Raw genomic sequence first — 22,981 nt, forward strand, 5'->3', positions numbered from 1 at the left:
TGTGGATGGAGGTCCCAGGGGAGGCTGTCTACATTCATGAAAATCTTCTGGCATCTTCAAGACCCCAGCAGTCCCAGTTTTGGTTCCTTCATCTTGGCCAGTGACATCCCATATCCTGTTTGCATTTTGAATCATCACGTACTGAGCACAAAGCTGAGGCACTGCTCCCCACGGTGGTTCTGGAGTGCTCTCACACAGACCAGTGCTTCAGGACACCCTCTCTGGTGCACCACCTTCCTCTGCATACTCTGCTCCATTGAGCTTCACCTATGTTCTGTCAGTCTCTCAGTGCTGTGAACTGCAGCACACAACCTGCAACACCATCATGAAGAACCTTCATTACCAGCTGATTTTGTTCTCTGCTTTTTCCTCCCCTTTTTTGGGGGCACCTGCACCAATACACAGCTGCAAACAATCAGTGTTGGTCTCTCATAATCAGCTCAGGTGGGTTTCCTCAGGCTGGTGAGGGACCTTTCTGAATGCCTTTGCAAAGCTGAGCAGGGTACAGGTTCTCTCCACTATATGCGCTCACCAATTCTTTGGGGTAACTCCAGCAGAGTGAGACAACTTCCCCACAGACACCCCCCCCCCCTCCCATGGGGACCCTTTCCTATTCATATCTGTTTCCAAAAATTCTAACACATATAATATTTTCTACTGCTCTGACCAGTTGACCAGTCTGTATGTCAGACTACAGAAGGCTGTAGTTTCTTAAATTCCCACCTGGAACCTTCTTAAATTTTTCTGATAACAAGATGATTTGAAACAAAGAACAGCATTCCACAGTTGGTAGTTGAACTCCTCTAAGAACAAATTTCCTCCTGCCAGTGGGTTTGAAGGTTTGCTGTTACTCAGGTAATCTGTCTGCCATATAACATTTTCTCCCCCGTTGGCTTGAAGTGGATCCTCTTGCAATATGTTCTCAGTGAGATGTCAGGTATTGGACCCTCTCTCCCTCAGCTGGGGAGCCACACAGGGCAGCTCACTGCATTTCTTGGCTCTAGCCTGACCTATCCCAGTGTTCCTGCTGTCTGTCACCATCATTTCTGAATCCAGCCATCTTGTCAATGTTTCATATTGCCTTTCAAGTTGTTTCTCAGGATATTTCTTGGCTTGCTTTATCACATGCTTACATTCATCTGACAAAGTTATAGGTCCCTTCCCTTGTTTAGACATGACTTCAGCTTTTTGAACAAGGCTTTGCCTTTATTTGCAGGCACTGTGTCTGCTGTACCTGTGAGAATGGGAAAAGCAATGTTGTTCCAAGTGCAGCCATCCAAGAAATGGTTCCCTTGGGCAAACATTTCCAAATGAAATAATGTGAAATAATGTGATAATGGAGATCTCTGAAATTTACTGTGTGCAGGAAGAAGGAAAAAACTGTGCCAAATTATTCTTAAAACAAGATCTAAAATGGCAACAGATGTCCCAATCTCCTGGAGTCAGCAGATTCGCATCAGCCATAATTTTGGGCTAGGGCAGCCTGGGGGCCACACTGTGCCAGCCTTGACTCATCCACCTCACAGCAGCCTGGAAGCATCTATATATGCTCTCTTTCTCAGGGCTCACCTGGAGCGGGATGCCTCATCTCCCACAGTCGCTCACTAACATTATGTGGGCATACACTGTGTGATGCACATCTCATCTGTGCATATGGGGGATAAAAGTATGTGGAAAAGAGAGTCAGGCCCTGCTTGGTCTAGTGCTGCATCTGGAGATAGAACTCTCCGTTAGAAAGTGAGTCCTATGAGGAGAAACTGAGGGAGCAGGGGGGGCTCAGCATGGAGAAAAGGAGGTTCAGGGTGATCTCACTCTACAACTCCCTAACAGGAGGGTGCAGCCAGGTGGGAGTTGGGCTCTGCTCCCAGGAAACAAGTGACAGGAACAGAGGAAATGAACTCAAGCCATGCCAGGAGAGGTATGGGTTGGACATTAAGAAGAATTTTTCCATGGAAGGGGTTGTTAAACATTGGAATGGGTTGCCCAGGGAGGTGGGGGAGTCTCCATCCCTGGAGGTAATTAAGAAGTGATTGGACTCTGCTCTGATTGACAAAGTGGTGACTGGTCACAGGTTGTACTTGATGATCTCAGAGGCCTTCCCCAATCTAATGAATTTGGTGGTTCCATGATATGCTCTGCTGGGTTTCTAAGCAGACAAGTGACAGACTTGCTGCAAGTTTTCTACAACAGCTGTTCTGTGGGGGGAACTGTGATGCCCCATGGGTGAAGACAGGAGGGGATGGATACACTAAAGTCTTAAACACTCACACTACTCAGAAGCTTCCCAGCCCTGGAGCAAACATAAAGAGAAAAGGTGGAGCAGTGCAGGGAGGGAGCTGAATGCTTCTTCAAGCCTTAGCAAGTTGATGGCAAGAAAACAAATTCATCAGCTGATCTGCCTCAATGACTCATCACTGTTATGCTCACTTAAAGGCAGCACTCAGTTATTCTTGCTCAAATCCAACAGCTCTCCTGTATTCTTGATGTATCTTTCATAAGAACCAGGTCTGCCTCCTAACAAGCTTATCTCAATCTTCAACAACACAACAAAGCCCTGAGGATCAAACCCAGCAGACATTAACATACACTGGCTCCACTGGGCATTATGCAGACTCTGGGTAGCATTCTGCTCCTAGAAGGAGAGGTGATGTGATTTTACAACAGGGATCTTCCCTAGCCTCCTAAAACCTCACAAAAAAAGAATAGATGGTAATTTCTCTCCTCCTACCCTTGCAAGCCAAAGCACCTCCCCAGTGTTGCCATCTTGGACTTGCCATTGTCCTGGCAGTACCAAGTAACCTGGCCTGCCCCTAAGTCTAGTGTAGGGGTGTTCCAAATTGTCCCTTGTTCCAGGGCCAAACACAGTCTTACTGAGTAGGAGACAAACCTGGCAGCTGCAGATCTTTACTGGCATGGCTCAGTGTGGCTGTGGGTCCTCTGCAGGGAGCATCTTCCCCTTGGCAATGGCACCCACATGGGTCTCCCTCATCACACATCCACCTGTAAGGTGGGGCCAGCCAGGTTTACCTCCTGGTGGTTAAAGAAGTAGAAAAGAGACCAGACAATCAACCTTTAAAAGTAATTTATAAAGAACATTTACATTCAGTAGTACAAAATGATGTAGCATTTCAATATCCCTCCTGAGCACAGCACCTGCAGAGAGGTGAGACCACACGCTCAGATCACAGGGTACACAACACGTGCTTCCAACTTTCAATTATCACAGAATTACAGAATATTATGTGTTGGAAGGGACCCACAAGGATCATCAAGTCCAACTCCTAAGTGTTGAGAAACAGCTGTCTGGATTTCCCAGCTCTTCCAATGGGATTTGTGGGGGTACTCCTCCAGCCTGGGCTTTGGAGCTTAGGGGCAGTAAGTAGGGACTGAGATCCATACCATAACAAAACTGGTCACTGGCACAAAGAGTACTTTCTTTGACAAGAGCATGTTTTATCTTATGCCTTTCCAAGAGCTTTCATTTCACTATACTCAGTTTTAATTTTCTAAGTGTATACAGGGCACCTGTTTTCTCAGAAGAGGTATCCCAGTGGTAAGATTTGTCACTTGTCAGCCATAATAATTACTAGCAATAGGCCAGGGCCTCCAGAGGCTGATCCAGGCTAAAGAGATTCCTATCAAACATTAGGTGGGTATAACTTGACACTGCCAGTGTTTATCCACCTTCTTATTTTTAAAGTATTTTTCAAGATTAACACATTTGACAACAATTTTGGTACAGTCTTAATACAAGTCAAACCACTTTGATCCCTTGCTATCTGTTTTGAGGCTACAAGCTATATTAAGCTTTTACTGAAGGAAGACAAAAAACTTCCTTCAAATATCCACTGGCTATAAACACTTGGGTTTATGGGAAGCAGGAATTAATCTACAATACTGAAATTGCACTCCAGTTTATCTACACAGTGAGCAAAACTTTCTACAGATGGTGGCCTGGGGTCGCTGGAGGCCAGGCCAGCGGCACAGGACAGCAGCTATCTTTCCTTGGCATGGCCATTGGCACGGTGGGCTCTGTTGTCCAGGGGCTCAGATCCATTCCTCTGGATGTAACCATTGCTTGCGACGTTGCTGAAACACGTGATCCCATTTTTCTCCTTTTCTCTAATTTTATCTCTTTCTTCATCCTTGTCACTTTCTTCTGTGTCACTTCTCATGTCCTTTTCCATCTACAAAGGCAGGTGAGTGAGAGGCCAGATAAACACAGCAGTTCCACAAGCAGCAGTGATGGCTGAGCCACAGGCTGACCATGCACCTGCTGCCTCAGCCACTCAGCACAGGATCCCTGCAGCTTTTACATTACCCTTGGGAGCAGATTCTCCCTGCCTTTTTGCTTTCAGTCTCACTGGAATCTCATCTGTGATCCTGATACACATTCCTGATACACATAATTCCTGAAATTAGGAATTACAGGCTGCGAAGTAGAGCAAAACCACAAATGCCCAGGACTGAAGACAACTGTGTAAGCCTGAGGAGATCCACATTGCTGCACTGGTCATCAGCATGAGGGAGAAGGATGGGGGAGGCCATTAATCAAGCTATTTTATACTTTCCAAAACGGACAAGGAGTAACTTTTGCCTGGGTGGTAACGTGGCCTGGGTGGCTGCAGGCTGACAACACTCAGGACAGGCTGGAAACATGCTTCCCAAAGGGTCAACACAAAGCCACTCCACTCTGACTGCATTCAGTTTTATGGTCAGGCTTTTCCTCTTGCTGTTTATTGACTGATAGATCTGTAATCTACTTCTGTAAATATTTAATTATCTGCCTTAAGAAGAAGGCAAAAAAGAAATAATGGGATAAAATGACAGCTTAGAAAAGAGCAGCTCAGCACTTCCTGGCTTCTCAGGTTGTCTCTACTCTGTCATATAGGATGCCAATATTGGGGACAAATTCACAGTGTCACACTCCTTGTTGGACAGAGGGAAAGCTGTAAACCCCTTCTGTGACCTCAGCTTTAGAAACTGCTCAGGGGAAAATCAGGTGCTGCCCAGAAATTTAATCTCCATTTATGGCTGCCCATTCTTCTTGAGATCTCCCAGATCATATTGAGATCTCTATTCCAGCTCATGCTCTTTCAAAAGATCACTACAACCAGATGCAGACAGGATTTGTAAAAATCTAAATTTGCACTGAATTCACTCTGCCTCCAAGGACAATATGGATGGGAGACAGTATCTTCTGTGAACAACCTGCACCTTGGATCACTCTGGAACTGACAGATCAGGAAATATACAGGAATCTGGACCTGCAGCATAAGGACAAATCGTAGTCAGTATTTCTAAATACATCCATTTATAGCCAGAGAAGGTGGCTGAGGCCTTAAATCTGGCAAGATTCCCAAAGGAACTATAAAGCTGCTCCCTCTATGAGGGAATGAAACTTGTATTTCAGGATCTAGGCTGAGTTCTAATTACTTGGGATTAGGAAACATCATGTGAGAAGGTGGTCAAGATTATCCTGTAGCCAGAGAGGAAAACCGTGGAGACCAGAAAGGCCCGCAAGAAGAACATGAACTGATTGCAGCAAAAATTTTGTGGCTCTCAAAGAGAGAATGTCCTGTATTCCTGCTGATATTGTTTTGGGCTACTAAATACTGTCATTGAAACAGATCTGTTTAGGACAATTCTTTTTGCTTTTTACTGCTCAGTACAGAAAGTTTTGAAATCTATTTTTATCTAAAATGGCATATCCATTTTAGATAAAATAGGAAAAATTCTGGATATGCTTCAGGATTTTCTTCCCAGATGGTTCTTTACTTTCTAATAAGACTATTTATTACCTCATCATTTTACAGTACAGTAACTTCAGCAGTAATTCAGCCCTAGGAAAAACTAGGAAAACAATAAAAGGCTGCCTTCAGTTGTATCTTCATTTCTGGCCCTGTTTCCTGATCTGCAAGTAATTTGCCCTGTGCTACCTTAAGGGAAGGCAGATAAAGAAAATGGGAACAATCAGGATAAAGAGGAGACTTTAATGATTGCTCTCAGTTCCTGTCAGACAGAATTCCTCAGCTGGATACCAGTAAAACAAATCATCCTGGGCTCTGAGGTCACTTCCCACAAGGCACTGACTGGTCACCTTTGGACTGCATCCTTGGCATGTGGCCAGTCATGGCTTTGATTTTGGGAACATGCTGAGCAGCACTTTGGTTTCAGCAAACACTACAGGCCAGAAGGAGTGGGATGTGGGATGCATTCCATTTCAGTTTATACAGCTGGAGCTCAGATACGCATCTCTGGTTTCTCTGTGCCTGCTGAGCAGCACTGCCAGGTGAAGTATGGAATGGATCATAATTTGGGCATGTCTGTTGCCCTCCACTGCTGGAAGAAGAGCCCAGGCAGCTGGTTTAGACAGAAATACCGACTGTGTGAAATCTACAGCATCGTAACACAATTCTGATCAAAAATCCTGTACAATAAGGGAAACACTTTTGCACTGACCTCACCAATTATGACAATTTCCTCTTCCTTGATTTCTTAGTCTTGCTACAAATGCAAATCACACTGCACAAAGTGTCGGTATTTTTACTCAGATATCAGGCATTGTTCACAGACATCTCTCCTGGAGTCCAATCCATATTTTTGTTGAATATAAGCATCAGAAGTAGACCCAATATTGTAGTGATTCATAAAAATTTTTTCAGTCAACTTTCCTTAATATAACTGAGTTTCCTTCTACCTCACTGTTGGAAATATGCATGTATAATTTCAATAGAATAAGGAATCCATGCCAGATGGACCCCTGTATTCTCAAGCAGTCTAGGTGGACCCTCCCACCCCATGTGATGTAAAGGATAGTACAAACTGATGCATACCGTGCCCTGGAGGATGAACTTGTAGACCATGTGAATAATTAGGCAGGACCAGAAGACATGGAGCAGCTGCAGAATTATCAGGAGAACATTCACAAAGTAGTATCCAAAGAAGGGTTGGAATATCTCCATGGAGTAATAGTAGGTGTTATAAAGCACTCTGCAAAACAGAGGGGATTGCAGTGGAGGGAAAGCATATTGTTAACAGGGCCACAATTAAGCCCCAGAAATTTGTAGTCACAGAGGAAGTTTCAGATCAGCCACTTCCCTCTTTACCTATCCCAGCTCTCAGTCTCCACCCAAAGTGCATGGGATGGAGCCACTGGCCCAGGGCTCCAGGACTGCTCTATGAACCCAAAGAGCAGCCTTGTTTACCCCAAGGCAGGTGCAACAGCCATGTGGCACCCATGTGCAAAGGGGAGGAACACATGCTCCAGGACAAAAAACAAAGGTTGCAACACCCAGATAATCATCCTGTCTCTCAGAAGGCAGCTGCTCCATGTCCCCTCACTGCAGCAGACTCACGTGTAGGGGTAAATGATCAGGCGGCTGATCAAGAAAACAGCTGAGAAGATCATAAAGAGGCTGTCACAAGTTTTTTTCCATTTCATGTAATTGAATATCTTAGTTGGCTGGAAGAAGAAAGAACAATTAAACAGCAGCCAAGACGGCATCTGCACACACTCCAGGGGGTTAATGAGACATGTATGACACAACCTGCATGCAGGTAACCACAGGTCTGCCCAGCTCTCAGCTGGGCACCCTTGGCTGGGTCAGCAGAGCAGCAGAAGGATCTGTGGAACACTCCAGTGCTTGGCCTATGTTAGATAGAAGGACATTCTGTGACTGAAGAGCACCATTGCTGATTAGGCTCTGCTTGGCTCACCTCTAGGAAGCAATCAGAAGCATCATGAATCACCATCACCAGTGTCCCAATGCGGATGTAGTTGGCACAGTATGAAAAACTGATCAGGAAGATGGTTGCAGCATGATGGACTATCTGCTCCTTGAAATCCTGATGAGAAGGGAAGCAGCAGAGAATAGAATACATAATATACCTCCTGCCCCAGTCCAAATGTGGTTCCTGCAGGTAGCAATGATATCTCTCTACCTAGTGACTAAGCCTCCCACTACAAAGTCTTACCCACATAATTATTTTATCAAATGCATTCTAGAAATGTAGGCAACCAAGAGACCCAGGAATGAAGAGCTTGTGGTGTAAACTGAGGATCTCACAACAAAGAACATTCTTTCCCTCCACCAACCATGGCCTCATGCTGCACCCTGTCTGTTGGGACACTGGCACCAGGAACACAAGCAGCTTTACTGGCAGAGAACCACCTCTTTTCCTGTCTCTATGATCAGTGCAGCCTAGAAGAGTTACAGAAGAGCAATTTTTATATTTGGATTTTAAGTTTGGATTGAGAACTCTGCAGTACTTTGCACCTTTCTATATCAGGGCTGGTGTTCTCCACTTCCCAGAGTAGAGAAAGCCAATGAGTGGTAATGAAAATTCCTGTGAATGAGCAAGGAGAGACTGCTACTACACACATGCTCTTAGAGATCACTCTCCTAAGTGTTCACTTTGTGTCCTCTTTGTACTTGATTGTCCGCTGAGACTGCCGCTCACCTTCCTCTTCACATCAAAGGGCAAGGTGAAGACCAGTGACCAGTAGAAGGAGAGCTCCAGCATGTAGTACCAAAACAGGGAGGGCTGGAGAGGCTGTGAGAGAGGGAGAGACAGGGAAACACATATCAGATACATTAGTGCAAGGCCTGCAAGTGAAAACCTTCCAAGGCAAAAGACAACTGTAATAGGTTGATGCTGACTGGAGGCTAGGCAGCCACCAAAGCCACTCTGTCACTCCCCTGCACAGGTGGACAGAGGAGAAAAAAAATAACAAAGGGTTCATGAGTTAAGGACCAGTACAGATTGCTCATCAAACATAGTCATGGGCAAAACAGACTCTAATTAGAGATATGAATTAAGTTAATTGTTAATAAAATCAGAGCATGATCATGAGAAGTGAAATAAACCGTTAGAAACACCTTTCCCCCTGCCCCTCCCTCCTTCCCAGCTTTACCTCATACCCCAGTGACGCAAGGAGATGGGAATGGGGGTTATGATCAGTTCATCACCCATGGCTTCTCCTGCTGCTCAGGGAGAGGAATGGTTCCCCTGCTGCACTGTGGGGTCCCTCCCATGGGAAAAAGTTCTGCATTAACTTCTCCAGTGTGAGTCCATCCCATAGGCAGCAGCTCTCTGCGAACTGGCACAACATAAGTTCATCCCATGGAAAACAATCCTTCCCAAACTGCTGCGGCGTGGGTCACTCTTCCATGGGGTGCAGTCCCTCAAGGACAGGCTGCTCCAGCATGGGAGCAGGTCTCCTCTCTCCATGGGTCTCCCATGGGGCCACAGCCTCCTCTCAGGTACCCCCCTACTCTGGTGTGGGCTCCTCTTCCATGGACTCTGGGTGGATCTCTGCATCCCCCATGGATCCCCAAGGGCTGCAGGGGCACATCTGCTTCACCTTGGTCCTCAGCACAGCCTGCAGAGGAGCCTCACCTCCTGCACCTGGAGCACCTCCTGCCCCTCCTTCTCCACTGACCTTGGTGTCTGCAGAGTTGTTCCTCTCCCATGTTCTTAGCCTGCTCTTCTCTGGCTGCAAATACAACTGTGCAAAAACTTTTTCTTTTTTTTTCTTTCTTTTTAAGTCTGCTATCACAGAGGTGTTACCACCATTTCTAACTGGCCCAGCCTTGGCCAGTGGCACATTCAACTTGGAGCCACCAGGGATTGGTTCTGCTGGATATGGAGGAAGATTCTGGCAACTTCTTACAGAAGCCACCTCTGTAGCCCCCTGCAACCAAAAACAGGCAGCAAAAACCCAATACTACAACCAAATCAACAAAGCTGACTCCTGCTGCTTCAGGGGGAAATAGTTCAACTGAACAACACACTCACTAAATGTCATTTGTGCCAAGATTAAATCAAACAGCAGGGGAAATTCAACTTTACCACACCATGTCAAACATTTAGGGAACTACCGTAAAGATCTTGAATATTTTTAGGATTTCTTCAGCATTATTCAGATTCCTGAGCAGAGAGTACAGAGTTTTAAAAACTACATAAACCAATTCATTATGGTGGAAAAGGAGTAGCTGAATAAATCATTCCCTTTTAAGGCTTGAAGATGCTTCAGATACTCTGTACTCTGTCACAAATTTTCCAGCTTAATCAAACTAATGGGGGGAAAATCCAACCCCAGCAGGAAATATAATTCACATTCTTTTGGGTAAATTATCTGGGCTTTTACAGCTGGAAACAGAAAGCTTAGACGCACTCAGCAAGATCTTGTTACTTAACAAGGAATTTTTGCTGTTGTTGCATTATATGACCTCCTTAAACCTGAATCTATTTGATAAATAATTACTATGATTAAAGGGGCTTTGCAACCATTTTCAAAGGAACATGAAATATTGTGCTCCCTAATACCAACTGGTTATTTATGGCCTTCATAAATTCTAGTTTGTTTTCCTTTGCAGCACCAGCAATTGGCCACAAGAAGAAGAACAGCTGGATGCCCTGGGGTTTCTAGGGAGGATATGAACATCTCCCTAGCTGGTATGTGCTGGTCACACTCCAGGTTATCCAAACAGGAGCTCTGGATCAGAAGCTATTTTTTCCCCCAAAGATCAGACTATTTGGGAGAACTGGTGTTTCTTTCCTCATTGTCTGTAGCACACAGCATGGTCTGTTTAGTAGAAATTGTAATTAATACATTTGTTGTTCCTGCTAATTCACAGGTTTGTCCTTGACTTGCTTTTTGCCAGTGGGACATGACCAACCCTGGTTTTGGTCTTTTCTGGTTGTTACAAATGTTGGAAAATGGGTGTGTTGGATTTACACGGAAAGGTTTTGGTAGAGGGGTTGGGGCAAGGGTGGCTTCTGTGGGATGCCAGAAGCTGCCCCCTGTCCAACAGACTCAGCTCCAGACACCTCCAAGTTGGATCTGCCACTGGTTCCATGAATGATAGTGGCAGTGGCTCGAGGACAATGTAGAAATGGAAAAAACTGCTGGGTAAGAGTGGTGTGGAGAGAGGAGTGAGAATATGAGATGCAGCTCTGTAGACCGTCAAGGAGGAAGAGGAGGAGGAGGAGGAGGAGGAGGAGGAGGAGGAGACTCCCCAGCAGGCCATGGTCATACAGGCTGTCATGGAGGTCCACGGGGAGCAGAAATCCACCTGCAGTCCCTGGAGGACCCCTGACTAAAGCAGGGGGATGTGGCCTAAGGAAGCTCTGAGCCTGTGGAGACCCTGTGCTGGGCCAGGCTCCTGGCAGCACCTGTGGACCTGTGCTGGAGCCATGACAGAGCAGTCCATTCCTAATGGACTGCCTGCTGTGGAAAGGACCTGCAGTAGAGAGGTTCATGGAGAGCTGTCTCCCACTGGAGAACCCTGCTACCAGATCAGGAGGAAGGAGCAGCAGAGACAAGGTGCAATGCACTGCCCACAACCCCCATTCCACATCTCAATGCACCCCTGCAGGGGAGGAGGTGGAGAATGTGGGGGTGAAGTTAAGCCCAGGAGGAAGGGAAGGGTGCAAGAAGGTGCTTTTAAGATCTGGGTTTATTTCTTATTAAACTACTCTTATTTCATCAACAGTAAATTAAAACAATTTTTCCCCAAGTCAAGCCTGTTTTACCTGAGATGGTAACCAGGGATGCTCTCTCCCTATCCTTATCTCAACCCATGAGCCTTTTGCTATATTTTCTCCCCCTTTTACATTTGAGGAAGGGAGAGAAAAATGGGCTTGGTGGTCACACTGTGGCCAGCCAGGGTCAGTCCAAAACAGTGTGCCATTATGGAGACTCCCATTGTTTTTGACAAGACACGTATCCCAAGTGTACAGAGCAGGAGACAGAGGGAGCCAAGTGATCCTTGCAGTCTTACATTCCTATTCAAGCCCCACTTCTTTGTATGGTTTAATTTTTACACAGAACTACAGATTTGCCCCTAAAGTTTTTGCCTTCGAGCAATACTGGATTGTTCAGAGACTCGTCCTCTAAGGCACTGCCTCACTCTTCAGTCATTAGTCCCGTTACATTTCCTGTGCCTCATGCTGTTAGAATTGGGCATTACTTTTCCCTTTATGGGTTTGCAACCTCCACATACAGTAAAGGGATCTTGTTCTAGCTTTGACTGTCAGACAAAACCCCTGGAACATAAGTCTTCATGTCCTCTTTGTTGTGACAAAGTGCTTTGCCAATTCATCTTCTCTTGCATTAGATGATACCAGGTACAATGATGTTCTCTCCAGATGAGTGTCTGACTTTGAATTCTTAGGTCTTCTGTGTCTGAATTTAATTCAGTGTCCTCTTTTTGTCACTATGATAATCTGATTTTCAAAAAATACAAACACAATACAAGACTGTCCCAGATTGCCAAGCAAAATTGTATTCTATTTGCCATCTGTATGGCAGTTGTCTTCTGTTCAGTTGGCAGTTTCTCTTATCTCTTCCACACCCAATCCTCCCTCCAGGGAGACATCTGCTGATAATGGGCTATTGAATGTCACTGCATGGCTGACAAGAGTTACAGCATCCCACTGGGAGATGTGAGACCAGAGGGAGGAGCCAGGCATTCCTAGCTGTACTCTTGAGATTCTGGAAACACCAACACAATTTCCCCACTGGATTTCCCAGAGGAACAGCAGCTGCCTCTTCCCCTGGATCTTCAGAGGCAGACTGCACCTTTCTCCAGGATCCCTGCTCCAACAGAACCACCCCTGGCACTGCAGGAGGGCTGCAGCCACAATTCCAATGGGACTGCTGCAAACACCCTGACCCACAGGGTGTCAGGTTGTGTTCTGACTCTGTCAGTGATGGTTTAGTTTACTGAATTGTTTATTTTATTTTTTTTTATTTTCTTCCCTAATAAAGAACTGTTATTCCTGCTCCCATATTTTTGCCTGTGAACCCCTTAATTTAAAATTTATAACAATTCGGAGGGAGGAGGTTTACATTTTCCATTTCAGGGGAGGTTCCTGCCTTCCTTAGCAGACACCTGGCTTTCCAAACCAAGACAAAGACTTATAACAGCAATTTTCCTTCTTGTGTGACTCACCTGTTGTGGATATCCGGTCCAGCACTCTCTATGGTCCCAAAGCCAAGGCTTCTGCAACAAAAATGCAACAGGTATGTGAGAGTATCTGAGGAGTACTTTACTTATCAGTTGTATAATTCCTTTAGTTTGTTACTACTATAGACTTTGTTGTGTTTTATTACAGGCAGAGCTGGTCTCGCTGTCTGGAATCCAATTGCCAAGAGATTTCCACTACAAGGACTTGCATATCTGCTTGTGACATTTCCAAATTGTGGCTATATGCCTGAAATCTCACACACACTATTTAACTGTTCCAAATAAAATAGCTCAGAGAAGACTTCTCACAACTTTTTGCCATATTCTACAAGCATGAGGTGGTGGTGATGTTTTGAGCATTTAAAAATAATCTTACAAGTATTTCATTAGGAATATCTGTGATTTAGACAATAATACTTAAATGTGGAGAGAAGGTTGAAAACTGGTATGTCAGCCATGTGGTTTTTCCTTTAACAGGAAAGGTTATACTGCAGTTTGTTAAGTAATGAACCTCTGAAAAGATCCTACTCTGTTCAATAGAAAATTGGTCGTTTTGAACTTGGCAGTTTTGAAACCTTCATAGAAACATGGCAACTAAAGTCCCCAAGAGTCCTCCCTGCATGGAGCATGCTCTGTCTGGAGCTGTGTCCAGACTGGGTCAGAGCTCACAGAACACAGCAATGGCTCACACCTATGAGGGTAATTTTCTTTAAGTTCTCCAGGTATCAGAGCTGAGGCAAGAAGGCAGCATTTCTTCTTCCCACTGAGCACTGCTGGTGTGTGGGTGATACAGAGGCAAAGCAGGGGGCAGTGGTTTTAGGTGCAGCAGTAATTTGGAACAGACACAGTCCCTGCTGACTGGGAGTGAGGTTGGGAATAGAATTTACAGTAAATACATGTGCAGAACCAGGAGAGATGTGTGATACAGAACCAGAAAGCACAAAGCAAAAACTATGAAACAACTATGGCATACTGTTTATCTAAGCTAGAAAGGAATTCCAGATCCCTGAATTTTATCATTCCTCTATTCTCAGCAAATATAGCTGATTTCTAGTGGCCTACTGGAAGATAACTTTCCTTTGTTACAGGCTGTTTTACTGACTTATGGGCAGAGGTTTTTGCTATCAGTCCAAAACTATTAATGCAGAATTTAAACATTTGCTTTTTTCCTAAAGAAAGAAGGGAGTTTCACAAAAACAAATGCATGTTTAAAAGCTACTCAGGTTACAAATTAAACCTGTGAAGGTCAGAAAATCTCACAGGTATATATGTCCTGTCATGTTAGTTCTTTGTCCTTCTTTTTAAAGTAGTCATTTTAATACAATTTAGGTAACAGAATAACATATTTGCTACAGGATCTAGAGGCGCTGTCTGTAGGACGGATGTCTCCCTTTTTTGTGAAAATTGTAAGATGTGTGTTGAATAAAGACATGGGTCACAAAAAGTGAAAATGGTATTTCAGCCATATAATAGACAGACAACATGCTGAAGAATACAATTTTGTCCGTTGTTGCCATAGGGCTCTTTACATGTCCAAGCAGACCATGCAGACCAAATTTCAATAGCTGGTCTCAAAGAATAGTTTTCTGTTTTGATGTACAGATCCACAGAACACTGCAGCTGGGGTTCAGATACCTTCACTCCTCAGCTAGTTCATCCTCTAATCCTCATACTTTTGAGTACCTTAAAATCTGACTTGAAAGTCTGTGTAAATTAAAAGTCCTTCTCATGTTGCAATGAGAGGTTACAAGGAGAGTTTGTGCCTGTTGCCTTGGGATGTGCACATTTTACATCACTTAACTCATCAAAGCGTACCAGAAGACTTTTGCAAATCTCACCTAGGGAACCAGACATAGCAAAAGAGTCAGGGGAACCTTGAAAATAGAGACAGCAGATGGCCAGTGCCCTGGTTCCAGCTCAGTGACCACAGGTCAGGAACAAGAGCACACCCATGGCTCCTGTGACCACTTCTGCCTGACGAGGCAGTAAAAATTGTATCAAGAGAACTATTTATCAAATTAGAGAAAAAGCTGAGGCATGAGCCTGAACCACATCCTGGGTAAGGAAAACAAAATTAGCAGATAAAATTATTAAATTGCAGTCCATGCTCCAAAGGAAGCCCAATTTATTTACCTTAAAGAGGTATTGGATACAACATACAAACAGGCCCTGCAGCTTCCAGCTTAGGTAAGTGTTCTATCTCCTATCCTGCAGAAATTTACATTAATACAATCCCAACTGCCTTCTGCTTTGCCAGAAGAAGAGGAAACATCTTGGTTCTGGGGTCCTTAAAATAGGCATGGTAGAGTATGTCTGCAGTCTCCAAAGTGTACTATGCAGGGGATACACACCAACCTGTATGGAAAACCTCTAGGAGAAGATCTGAAAAGTCATGTTTGACAACAAACTCTGCCATTCTTGCAGGCATTGGCTGGGTTGAACAGCAGGTGACTGCGTGTGTACTCACATCATACAGGACAGCGAGTCCAGTGAAGAAAGAAATGATGTAAAATGTAAATCTCCAGCTACAAACAAAAAAAAAAAAAAAAAAAAAAAGGGCATTAGAATCCCATTCATTAACCCCCGAGCTGCAAGTCTGTGTATCCTCACACTAATTAAAAGAATAACACAATTAAGGCAAAGACACATGATAGTATGTTCAAGGTTTGATCAAAACAGGACCAGCTCTTTGCATTTTACCAGCACATTTCACAGACTTTACAAAGAGCAATTCCTTTGCTGTAGAGATGGCAGAGGACACAAGAATCTTGCTGACTAAAATCCTGAGGAGAATAATCCCAAAGCTTCCCAGCAGTAGCAGATGCACTTGTAAAAGTGAAACAATGCCAATCTCTCTCTTAGGCCTTTGGAGATCCAGCTTGCTAAATTTGTTATCATGTATAGTAACTAATTACTATCATGTTTGGCCCAGTGAGGAGCCAGAAATGATTTGCCAACATTAAACCCACACAGAAGTACATACAAACTGTTTGCCCAGCTCAGTGGACAGAGGCAGGTCACCTGAATATTCGCACATGTAGTAAAGAATGGGGGGAATTTCAGCCCAACTGAATAAACAAGTTATTAATAAATGAACCACAGGAAATACGAAAAGGAGTAAAACTGTCTAAACTAGTCCCTTAATTTCCAAAAATCTCCATAACAATTCAGACATAACTGCATTTTGAGAGACTCCACCTGTCAATGAAAGCTCCAGGAATTCCAAGACAAAAATAAACTCTGTAAAGCTGCTATGTCACATCAGAGAGACGTTTCTGTCTACAGACTGCACATGGCGACAGAGGGAGGGGGAAGGACTCTATCCTCAGTGGGCTGAGGCAGAAAAGGATTTACTGTTTCCTACTTACTGTTACTATTTACTACAAGTCATCGGAGTGCAGGGAGACCTGATATTTCATCCAGATGGAAGCAGAATAAATATTGTTTATAAATAAACAACTCCTTATTCACTGTTTCTGTAAACATTTGTAACTATATGGAATATTATAAATAAATAATACACATCCTTTTCTTCTTTTTGAATTAGGGTTTTTAGGCAGGGGTTTCGAATTACAGGTAGAGTGTAAAATGGAGCACATGCTGATGAGCCCAAAGTTGATGCCTACCCAATGGGTATAGATACACACTTTTAGATAGATGAATAGTACTCTAGGTATTTAATGAATTATTTTGCTTATGTGGCTTTCCTGGGGGAACCCAATTCATTACACAAATAGCAGAGCAGCCCCTTGTAAAGGAAGCATTCCAACCAACCTGTGGAGAGCCCTGCTTTTCTGTGGAAAGCTGAGCCAGGACTGACATTCAGATCTGTCTGTCCTGAGATTTATTTTGTGCCTCCACATAACAAGGAGGATTTCCACACAGCTGTTTCCAAGGTAGGTTTTGCTCTTTGCTCACAAACTTCCACCCCCATGGAAGGATGCCGGTTTGTGACTTTCAGGATGCTGAAGACAAACAACAGCAGAATCCAATCCAGCCTGCTGACTGTAGCTTTTGAAAGCAACAGTGTGCAAAATAGTTGCAGAAAAGGTTGCAGCAGAAGGAATCTACGCAGAAAGGGAAACTGTGTGAAAGGCAACAGAAAGGATGCCTTCATAGTAGGTACTGAAGCAGCAGCAAAGCACTAAGACGTAAACAGCAGAGAGTTTTTCAGGTTCAAATGTGTGTCAAAGCAGGATGCCAGTGTGACAAAGTCAGGGAAAGTCAGAAACAAGGGCCCAGTAAGGAAAAAAGGTACAACAGTAAAAGGAGACTTGGGATTGCAAATAAGGGGAAAAAGCAAGAAATGTTTCCATAACAGAGAAGCAGCAGAGAGTAATAGTGGGTCAGGGAGACCCAAGATGCTCTCCGCATGGGGATGGAAGGCAGTCAGGGAGCTGGGATCTCTGCATAGGGATGGAGGACAGTCAGGGAGCTGGGATCTCTGCATAGGGATGGAGGGCAGTCAGGGAGCTGGGATCTCTCTGCAGGGATGGAGGGCAGGGGGAGGCAGTCTGTGGAGCTCAGGTCCCATGAAAACCTGAGTTCATGGCTTGTGCTCCTGCTCACCAGGCCTCGCTGAACTTCTTGGACAGGCTGGGCCGGTCCATGTTCCTCCGGTGTCGGAACCACTTCTCCACCTTTCTCACTGGCAAGTCACATTGCTTGGCTAAATTGAGCAGCTCACCCTGGAAAAGAGGTGAGGCAGCAGGCTCAGATCCAGATTCAAAGGTCAGACAGGGCAATATCCTATCTGACCCACCACAGAGCCCAGCTGGAGCCCCTGGCCAGCCTAAGTCTGTTTAGACTAAGGCATTTTTCTGAAAGCTGTCCATTCCTAGTGTAAAGATCTTGGATAGTAGAAAATCTTTCCATTCCCCTCTAATCAATTGATTATAAATACTAATATTGAAACTTCTCATTTTTTATGTTAACTTCCCCAGTTTCAAACTGGTCTTGTCTCCTCACATGAGTTTGTTGCCTAATCATTTCCCCACCCTGTCTTCAGCGACCAAATCGTTAAGATCTGTCAATCCAATAAAGATCACTGCAGCTTAAATCCTATTTTATGGTTCTGCACTGAATCTTGTCACACCTCTCAGCAATTCTGATGCAGTATCATGGTGGATGTCATGAGGAAAGGCAACATCATTTTCCTACGGGAAAATGATGTTGCGGTGTGTTTTCCTTGTGGCAAACCCATTAGGGGTAATTCTTCAATATATAACTCACAGAAATCCTGCAATTACCTTCCTTCTTGTCCTCAGGCTGTTAAGAGTTTGTCATGTTTTATATTCCTACTTGGAAGTGTCATCATGGATAACCTTATTTTTTAAGTAAAGCAATAGTTTTTCATGGAATGCATTTACCTGAATTGGTATCATGTGAGACTGGCCTACATACTTTGAGCATGCTGTACAAAAATAATTTGATTAGCAATTGTCAGATCTGCTGCTTTCAAATGTGCTGCTTTATAAGCCCTGTTCTGGAGGTGAAGACAAATGGAGATGCTTATTTACATTCTCCAACTGCTCCATCATGTGGAATTCTCCCAAGAAATGTCTGCCAAGAACTGCAAAATCTCATATTGTACTGGACAAGTAAAAGCTGCCTCTAAGCAGTGGTTTGAGAGCTCATGGGAGGGGAAGGGAGCCAGTAGACTGGCTGAGGTGTACCCAGTGAGTGGAGAGCCAGGCAGCACTTCCTGCTCCACCTCATACTGCTGTCTCATGGTGAGGATCTGCTCCAGTATCCCAGATCTGCTGGGAGAAAATCACCACTTCAGCACAACATGGGTGCAGGAAGAGCTGCGGGGAAAACCTGCTGGCAAAGCCAGGCCTTGAGTTTGATTTCTGCTGTAGAAATGTATAGATCTATACTGAGAAATGTTTGGTTTTTGGATAAAGAAAGGCAAGAGGAAGGTCAACCACACTGACGTGTTCCTCAGAACACTCCTTCCCACTGCTGCAGAGATGGGCTGGCTGCACTACCCAGATCAATGCCTGCATTTTAATTTTAGCCTCTTTTCCTTTATTTCTAACCTGGTACTGCATGTCCTGGGGCTCCTCATGCCCCACTGCAGCAAAACCATGCTGCAACAGCCTTGGTGAAGCAATGTGTTTGAAGCAGAATTGTTCCTTGGGATTGGAACCCATGGTGAGCACCCTACTCACCCATCTTCTATAAGAGTTCACAGCTATTGCTTTGAGGCCAAGAGAAAGCCTACAAAAACACGCTGAAAAAAAAATCAGATTGCTTTCCCTACCACAGAGTTCACACTCAGGGGCTTCCCTGACCAGGTTAAATTCTAATATTGCCTGACAATTTTTCATAATCCTGCTAGTGGTTTTTCCCATCAGCAGCAGACATTATAACTCTGGGTTATCTTGCCAATTTCTTGAAGAACACTTTTCTTATCCCTCAGGAGAAAACTACCCACCAAGATCAAACAAGCCACATTGGCTGAGTTGCAAGGACTAGCAATGTGGAAGCTCAAGGCAGCTGATTTTTTTCAGGATTTGCCAGTGTATGAAAAGAAGCCATCACAGAATGTCTGGGGTGGGAAGGGACCATGGAAATCATCTCGTCCATCTGCTCAAATGGAGCTGCCTAGAGCCAGCTGTCAAGGACCATGTCCAGAGAGCTTTGAGTTTTCCCAAGGATATAAATTCCCAACCTCTCCCTGGGCACCCTCACAGTAAGAAGGTGTCACTGATGTTCAGGCAGAGCCCCCTGTGCTGCAGCTTGTGCTGTGTACGGGGTGAGCAGCGACAGGAGCTATCACTACTCCTTTGGGAGCAGAACCAGGAGGACCCTCCTGGCAGGCTGCTCTCAGGTAACCAGTGCTACAGGGTTTCCTTTCTTGAGCTTCCAGATATGAATGGCATTGATAAACTTCAGGATTCCAAATGGGACTTTCTTTGGCTAAAGACACTAAATCTACAGGAAAGCAAAGAAAGAAGGGACTCACGTCTTTAGGGTTCTTGCGGCGTGTACTATAGAACGTTTCCAGCACGGGGTTGGGCTGAACTTTTGGTCTCTGCTTGTCCCTCACACCCAGTTTGGGACAGAGGGGCAGGGCTATGGCTCTGCAAAAGAAAACATAAAGGGTCAGCCAAAAACAGAACAGTGATTTCTGACTTTGCAGCACTGTTAAAACATGATGCAGTACACAACAGCTGCTTCCCACATGTGCATCTAAATATGAGTATCATGTTGAGCAGGTAAAATCACAAACTAACAGTAGAAACTGTTGGATTTGCACCCTACCACTCTGAGCTCTGTGCTGTGATATTCAAAATTACATGAGGTTGGCAAATGCAATATCCTCCTTTGTCAGCTTCTGAATCACCAGTAACGTACCTCTGGTGTCCTTGCAGCTGGATGGGGAGTAGGTGATACACGGGTGATAAGGCCTAAATGTTGTTCTCTGCTTGGTCTAGAACACAGAACATACGTGGCATTCACCTGAACTAAGGCCTTGGCTCGGGATCAAGAGGGACGCTCTGCCAGAGGTGTATTATTAATGCAGAAGAAATATCCTGCTGAAACAGGAAGCCATTTGGTCTTTCCTGGAATTACTTATCCCCATGTTTCCTAATATAAATCAAACACAGCTGCAAAATAAGGACATGGCAACTAGAAACCTTGTCACAAGGAATGGATGTTTGTACTAGCTGTGCATCTTCAGTCTTTCACAGTGAAATAAAGAAAAAAAGCAACCAAAATAACCCTGCATAAATAGAAAAAAGTTATCCAAGGAAAACTGTTCAGAGAATTCCTGTGCTCAACAACTCAATTCCTCTACCACCAACACTCTACCTCAGCAGTAGGAAACATCCTCATCAAAGGTGAAGTGAGATCCAGCATAAATACAGCACAAAGAGGAAACCTGCCAAAATTTTTTTTTAAAATAGCCAAATAATCTGAATTTCACTTTAATTTCTCGAGAATTATCTGTTCTAATTAATTGCTCCCTTTTACACACTGCCACTAGGGAAGGGTCTCTGTGTTACTGCAAATTGGTGCTGAAGCTGGTTTGAGCTGCCAGCACCAAGCAGAGGCAGTGAGTGCTGAGCCCACACCTGCTCTGCCTGGTCACTCCTGATGTCCAGGCAAGCCCTCTGATCCATTCTCCCTAATGATCTGGACACAGAAGAAGATTTTTTTTTTTTCACTTTGGTTAAAAAAAGCTGCAAAAGCTATTTCACTGTTCAGTGCTTAAAGATGTTCTACTTCAAAACAGTATGGGATATATTTATGGCTGTGATTATCTGGTGTGGTTACCCGTGGTTTCTGCTAGTCATAGAGTTTATATTCCATATGCATCTCTTTAGGGACTGTTTCAGGTCCAGAGTCCCCCAGATGGGTCTTTTAGAAGTTTTCTTTTCAATAACTCATTTCTTAAATTTAATTAACAAGTATTAAAAAAAAATTATAAAAAGAGCCCCTACCTAAGGAATGCTGTAACTTCTGTCAAACCACAGGATGGGCACACATTTTGCTCACTCTTATAACAGTTCTCACTTTTCTTTTGCACAGCCAACCCACCTGCCTGTGTATCAATTGTTCTTTGTCATTATCTCTGTGAAGTTCCTTCGGCATCACTGCCTATAGGAACATTCAAAGATGTACCAAACCAACAAAAATTACATGTTTCTACCATGAAAGAAGGGCCAGGCCTAAGTTTGCTTACTGGCAACAAGACACATAGCGATCACAAAAACATGGGGAAGCATTGACCAGTTTCAGTGAAATTTAGCAGCACTCTGGCACTGCTGCTGGGTGGAAAAGGAATATAGCCATCACTGAGAATTCTGGGGTTTGGCTCTGACTGCTCTTAAATGTTTTAAGTGCATCAAATGACTTTTTTCTATATGAAGTAATTGGTTTAATAAGAGTGATACTGGACCAGCAGGTCCTGTGCTAAGAACAATAACACAGTATTTCAGTATACTATCCATAACTCCACTGAAGTTGGGAAAACATCTACCTCAAGCTCTGCACTAGATCTTGGTTATTATATTAAACAGTGAGCCTGATCTTTCTCTTTCAAAAAACAGGCATGAATAAAAGCACCTCTGAAGAGGAAGATGTAATCAATTCTATTCTTGAAAACAACCTTATTGCCACTTCTTATCAGGCCATATTGGGAACTGAAGTGTATGACATTTTCCAGATACATTAAACAAAGAGAATGTCAGGTGTCAATGCAGCTTGCCAACAAATTTATTTTACTGAAAAGTGTCCTGAAAAATGTCTTAATTTTGTTTAACCCCTGACTTCTCTATATTTCCTGATGATTTCTTATGGTCATGGCATAAAATCTCACTGTAACAGAAACTTGCAGTGGATGAAGACAGGGTGTAACCAGTTACAATTACTTTGTTGTTGAGGTTCTGAGTTTGCCCATGATTTATGGAACCAATCCTACTTTTATGAACATCATTGGGAAAACAAGGCCTGAAATTCCTCCGAAGGGACATTTGCACATGTTGGCTGTATGCTCTGACTCAGTTCTCAGTTAAGTTCTGTTCCAAACACAGCCCTAAAAGGATGATGCTTGTACTGATTTCAACATCACAGATATGTCATCTCAGTGGCAGGGACAGCCTCACCATGGCACTTTATCAGCTCTCTGCAAGACAAAAGGGTAAATCTGAGGACTAAACTGTGCCCCTCTCAGAGTCAGGCACAGTCAGGGAGATGATTCTCATCACCAGCTACTCCACCATCAGTGAGCACACCTTACTCCATGTTTTATGTGGCAGAGGTCTCACCAAGGCACTTTATTCAAATGACAGAACAAGCTGCCCTGTGCAAAACCTCCTGAAGTTGAAACTAAGTGGATTTATCATGAATGGGCTTAAACTGCTACTCTCCCACCTTTCGAAAGTGGGCTACACACCTTCTGCAGAGGCTTTCAGAGTTAGTGTGAGGTGAAAGAAATAATTTAATTTGGGGTTGGATTTTTTAAAAATATTATTTATAAGGGTGCCACTTGC

The 22,981-nt window shown here is 44.1% G+C and overlaps 1 protein-coding gene across 6 annotated transcripts in view; it reads right to left on the minus strand.

Annotated features, from left to right (window-relative positions):
• Positions 1-3,067: 3,067 nt before the first annotated feature.
• LOC132339430 (ceramide synthase 4-like) overlaps positions 3,068-22,981 on the minus strand; it is a 40,916-nt gene continuing 21,002 nt past the window's right edge. For 4 of the 6 annotated variants that reach the window (XM_059869670.1, XM_059869668.1, XM_059869672.1 and 1 more), the window contains exons 3-11: positions 19,948-20,065; positions 17,547-17,665; positions 15,445-15,502; positions 12,963-13,013; positions 8,464-8,556; positions 7,720-7,848; positions 7,359-7,465; positions 6,837-6,993; positions 3,068-4,187 (exon numbers count right to left, since the gene is read on the minus strand). In XM_059869670.1, the coding sequence (XP_059725653.1) occupies positions 3,996-4,187; positions 6,837-6,993; positions 7,359-7,465; positions 7,720-7,848; positions 8,464-8,556; positions 12,963-13,013; positions 15,445-15,502; positions 17,547-17,665; positions 19,948-20,065 (1,024 nt within the window). In that variant the 3' untranslated portion in view covers positions 3,068-3,995. Of the gene's footprint in view, positions 5,268-6,836; positions 6,994-7,358; positions 7,466-7,719; positions 7,849-8,463; positions 8,557-8,600; positions 9,698-12,962; positions 13,014-15,444; positions 15,503-17,546; positions 17,666-19,947; positions 20,066-22,981 lie in introns of those variants that run through there. The other 2 variants (XM_059869669.1, XM_059869673.1) reach the window with 2 other exon arrangements.

Source organism: Haemorhous mexicanus, chromosome 29, assembly GCF_027477595.1.
Source record: "Haemorhous mexicanus isolate bHaeMex1 chromosome 29, bHaeMex1.pri, whole genome shotgun sequence".
NCBI classification, from domain to species: Eukaryota; Metazoa; Chordata; class Aves; order Passeriformes; family Fringillidae; genus Haemorhous; species Haemorhous mexicanus.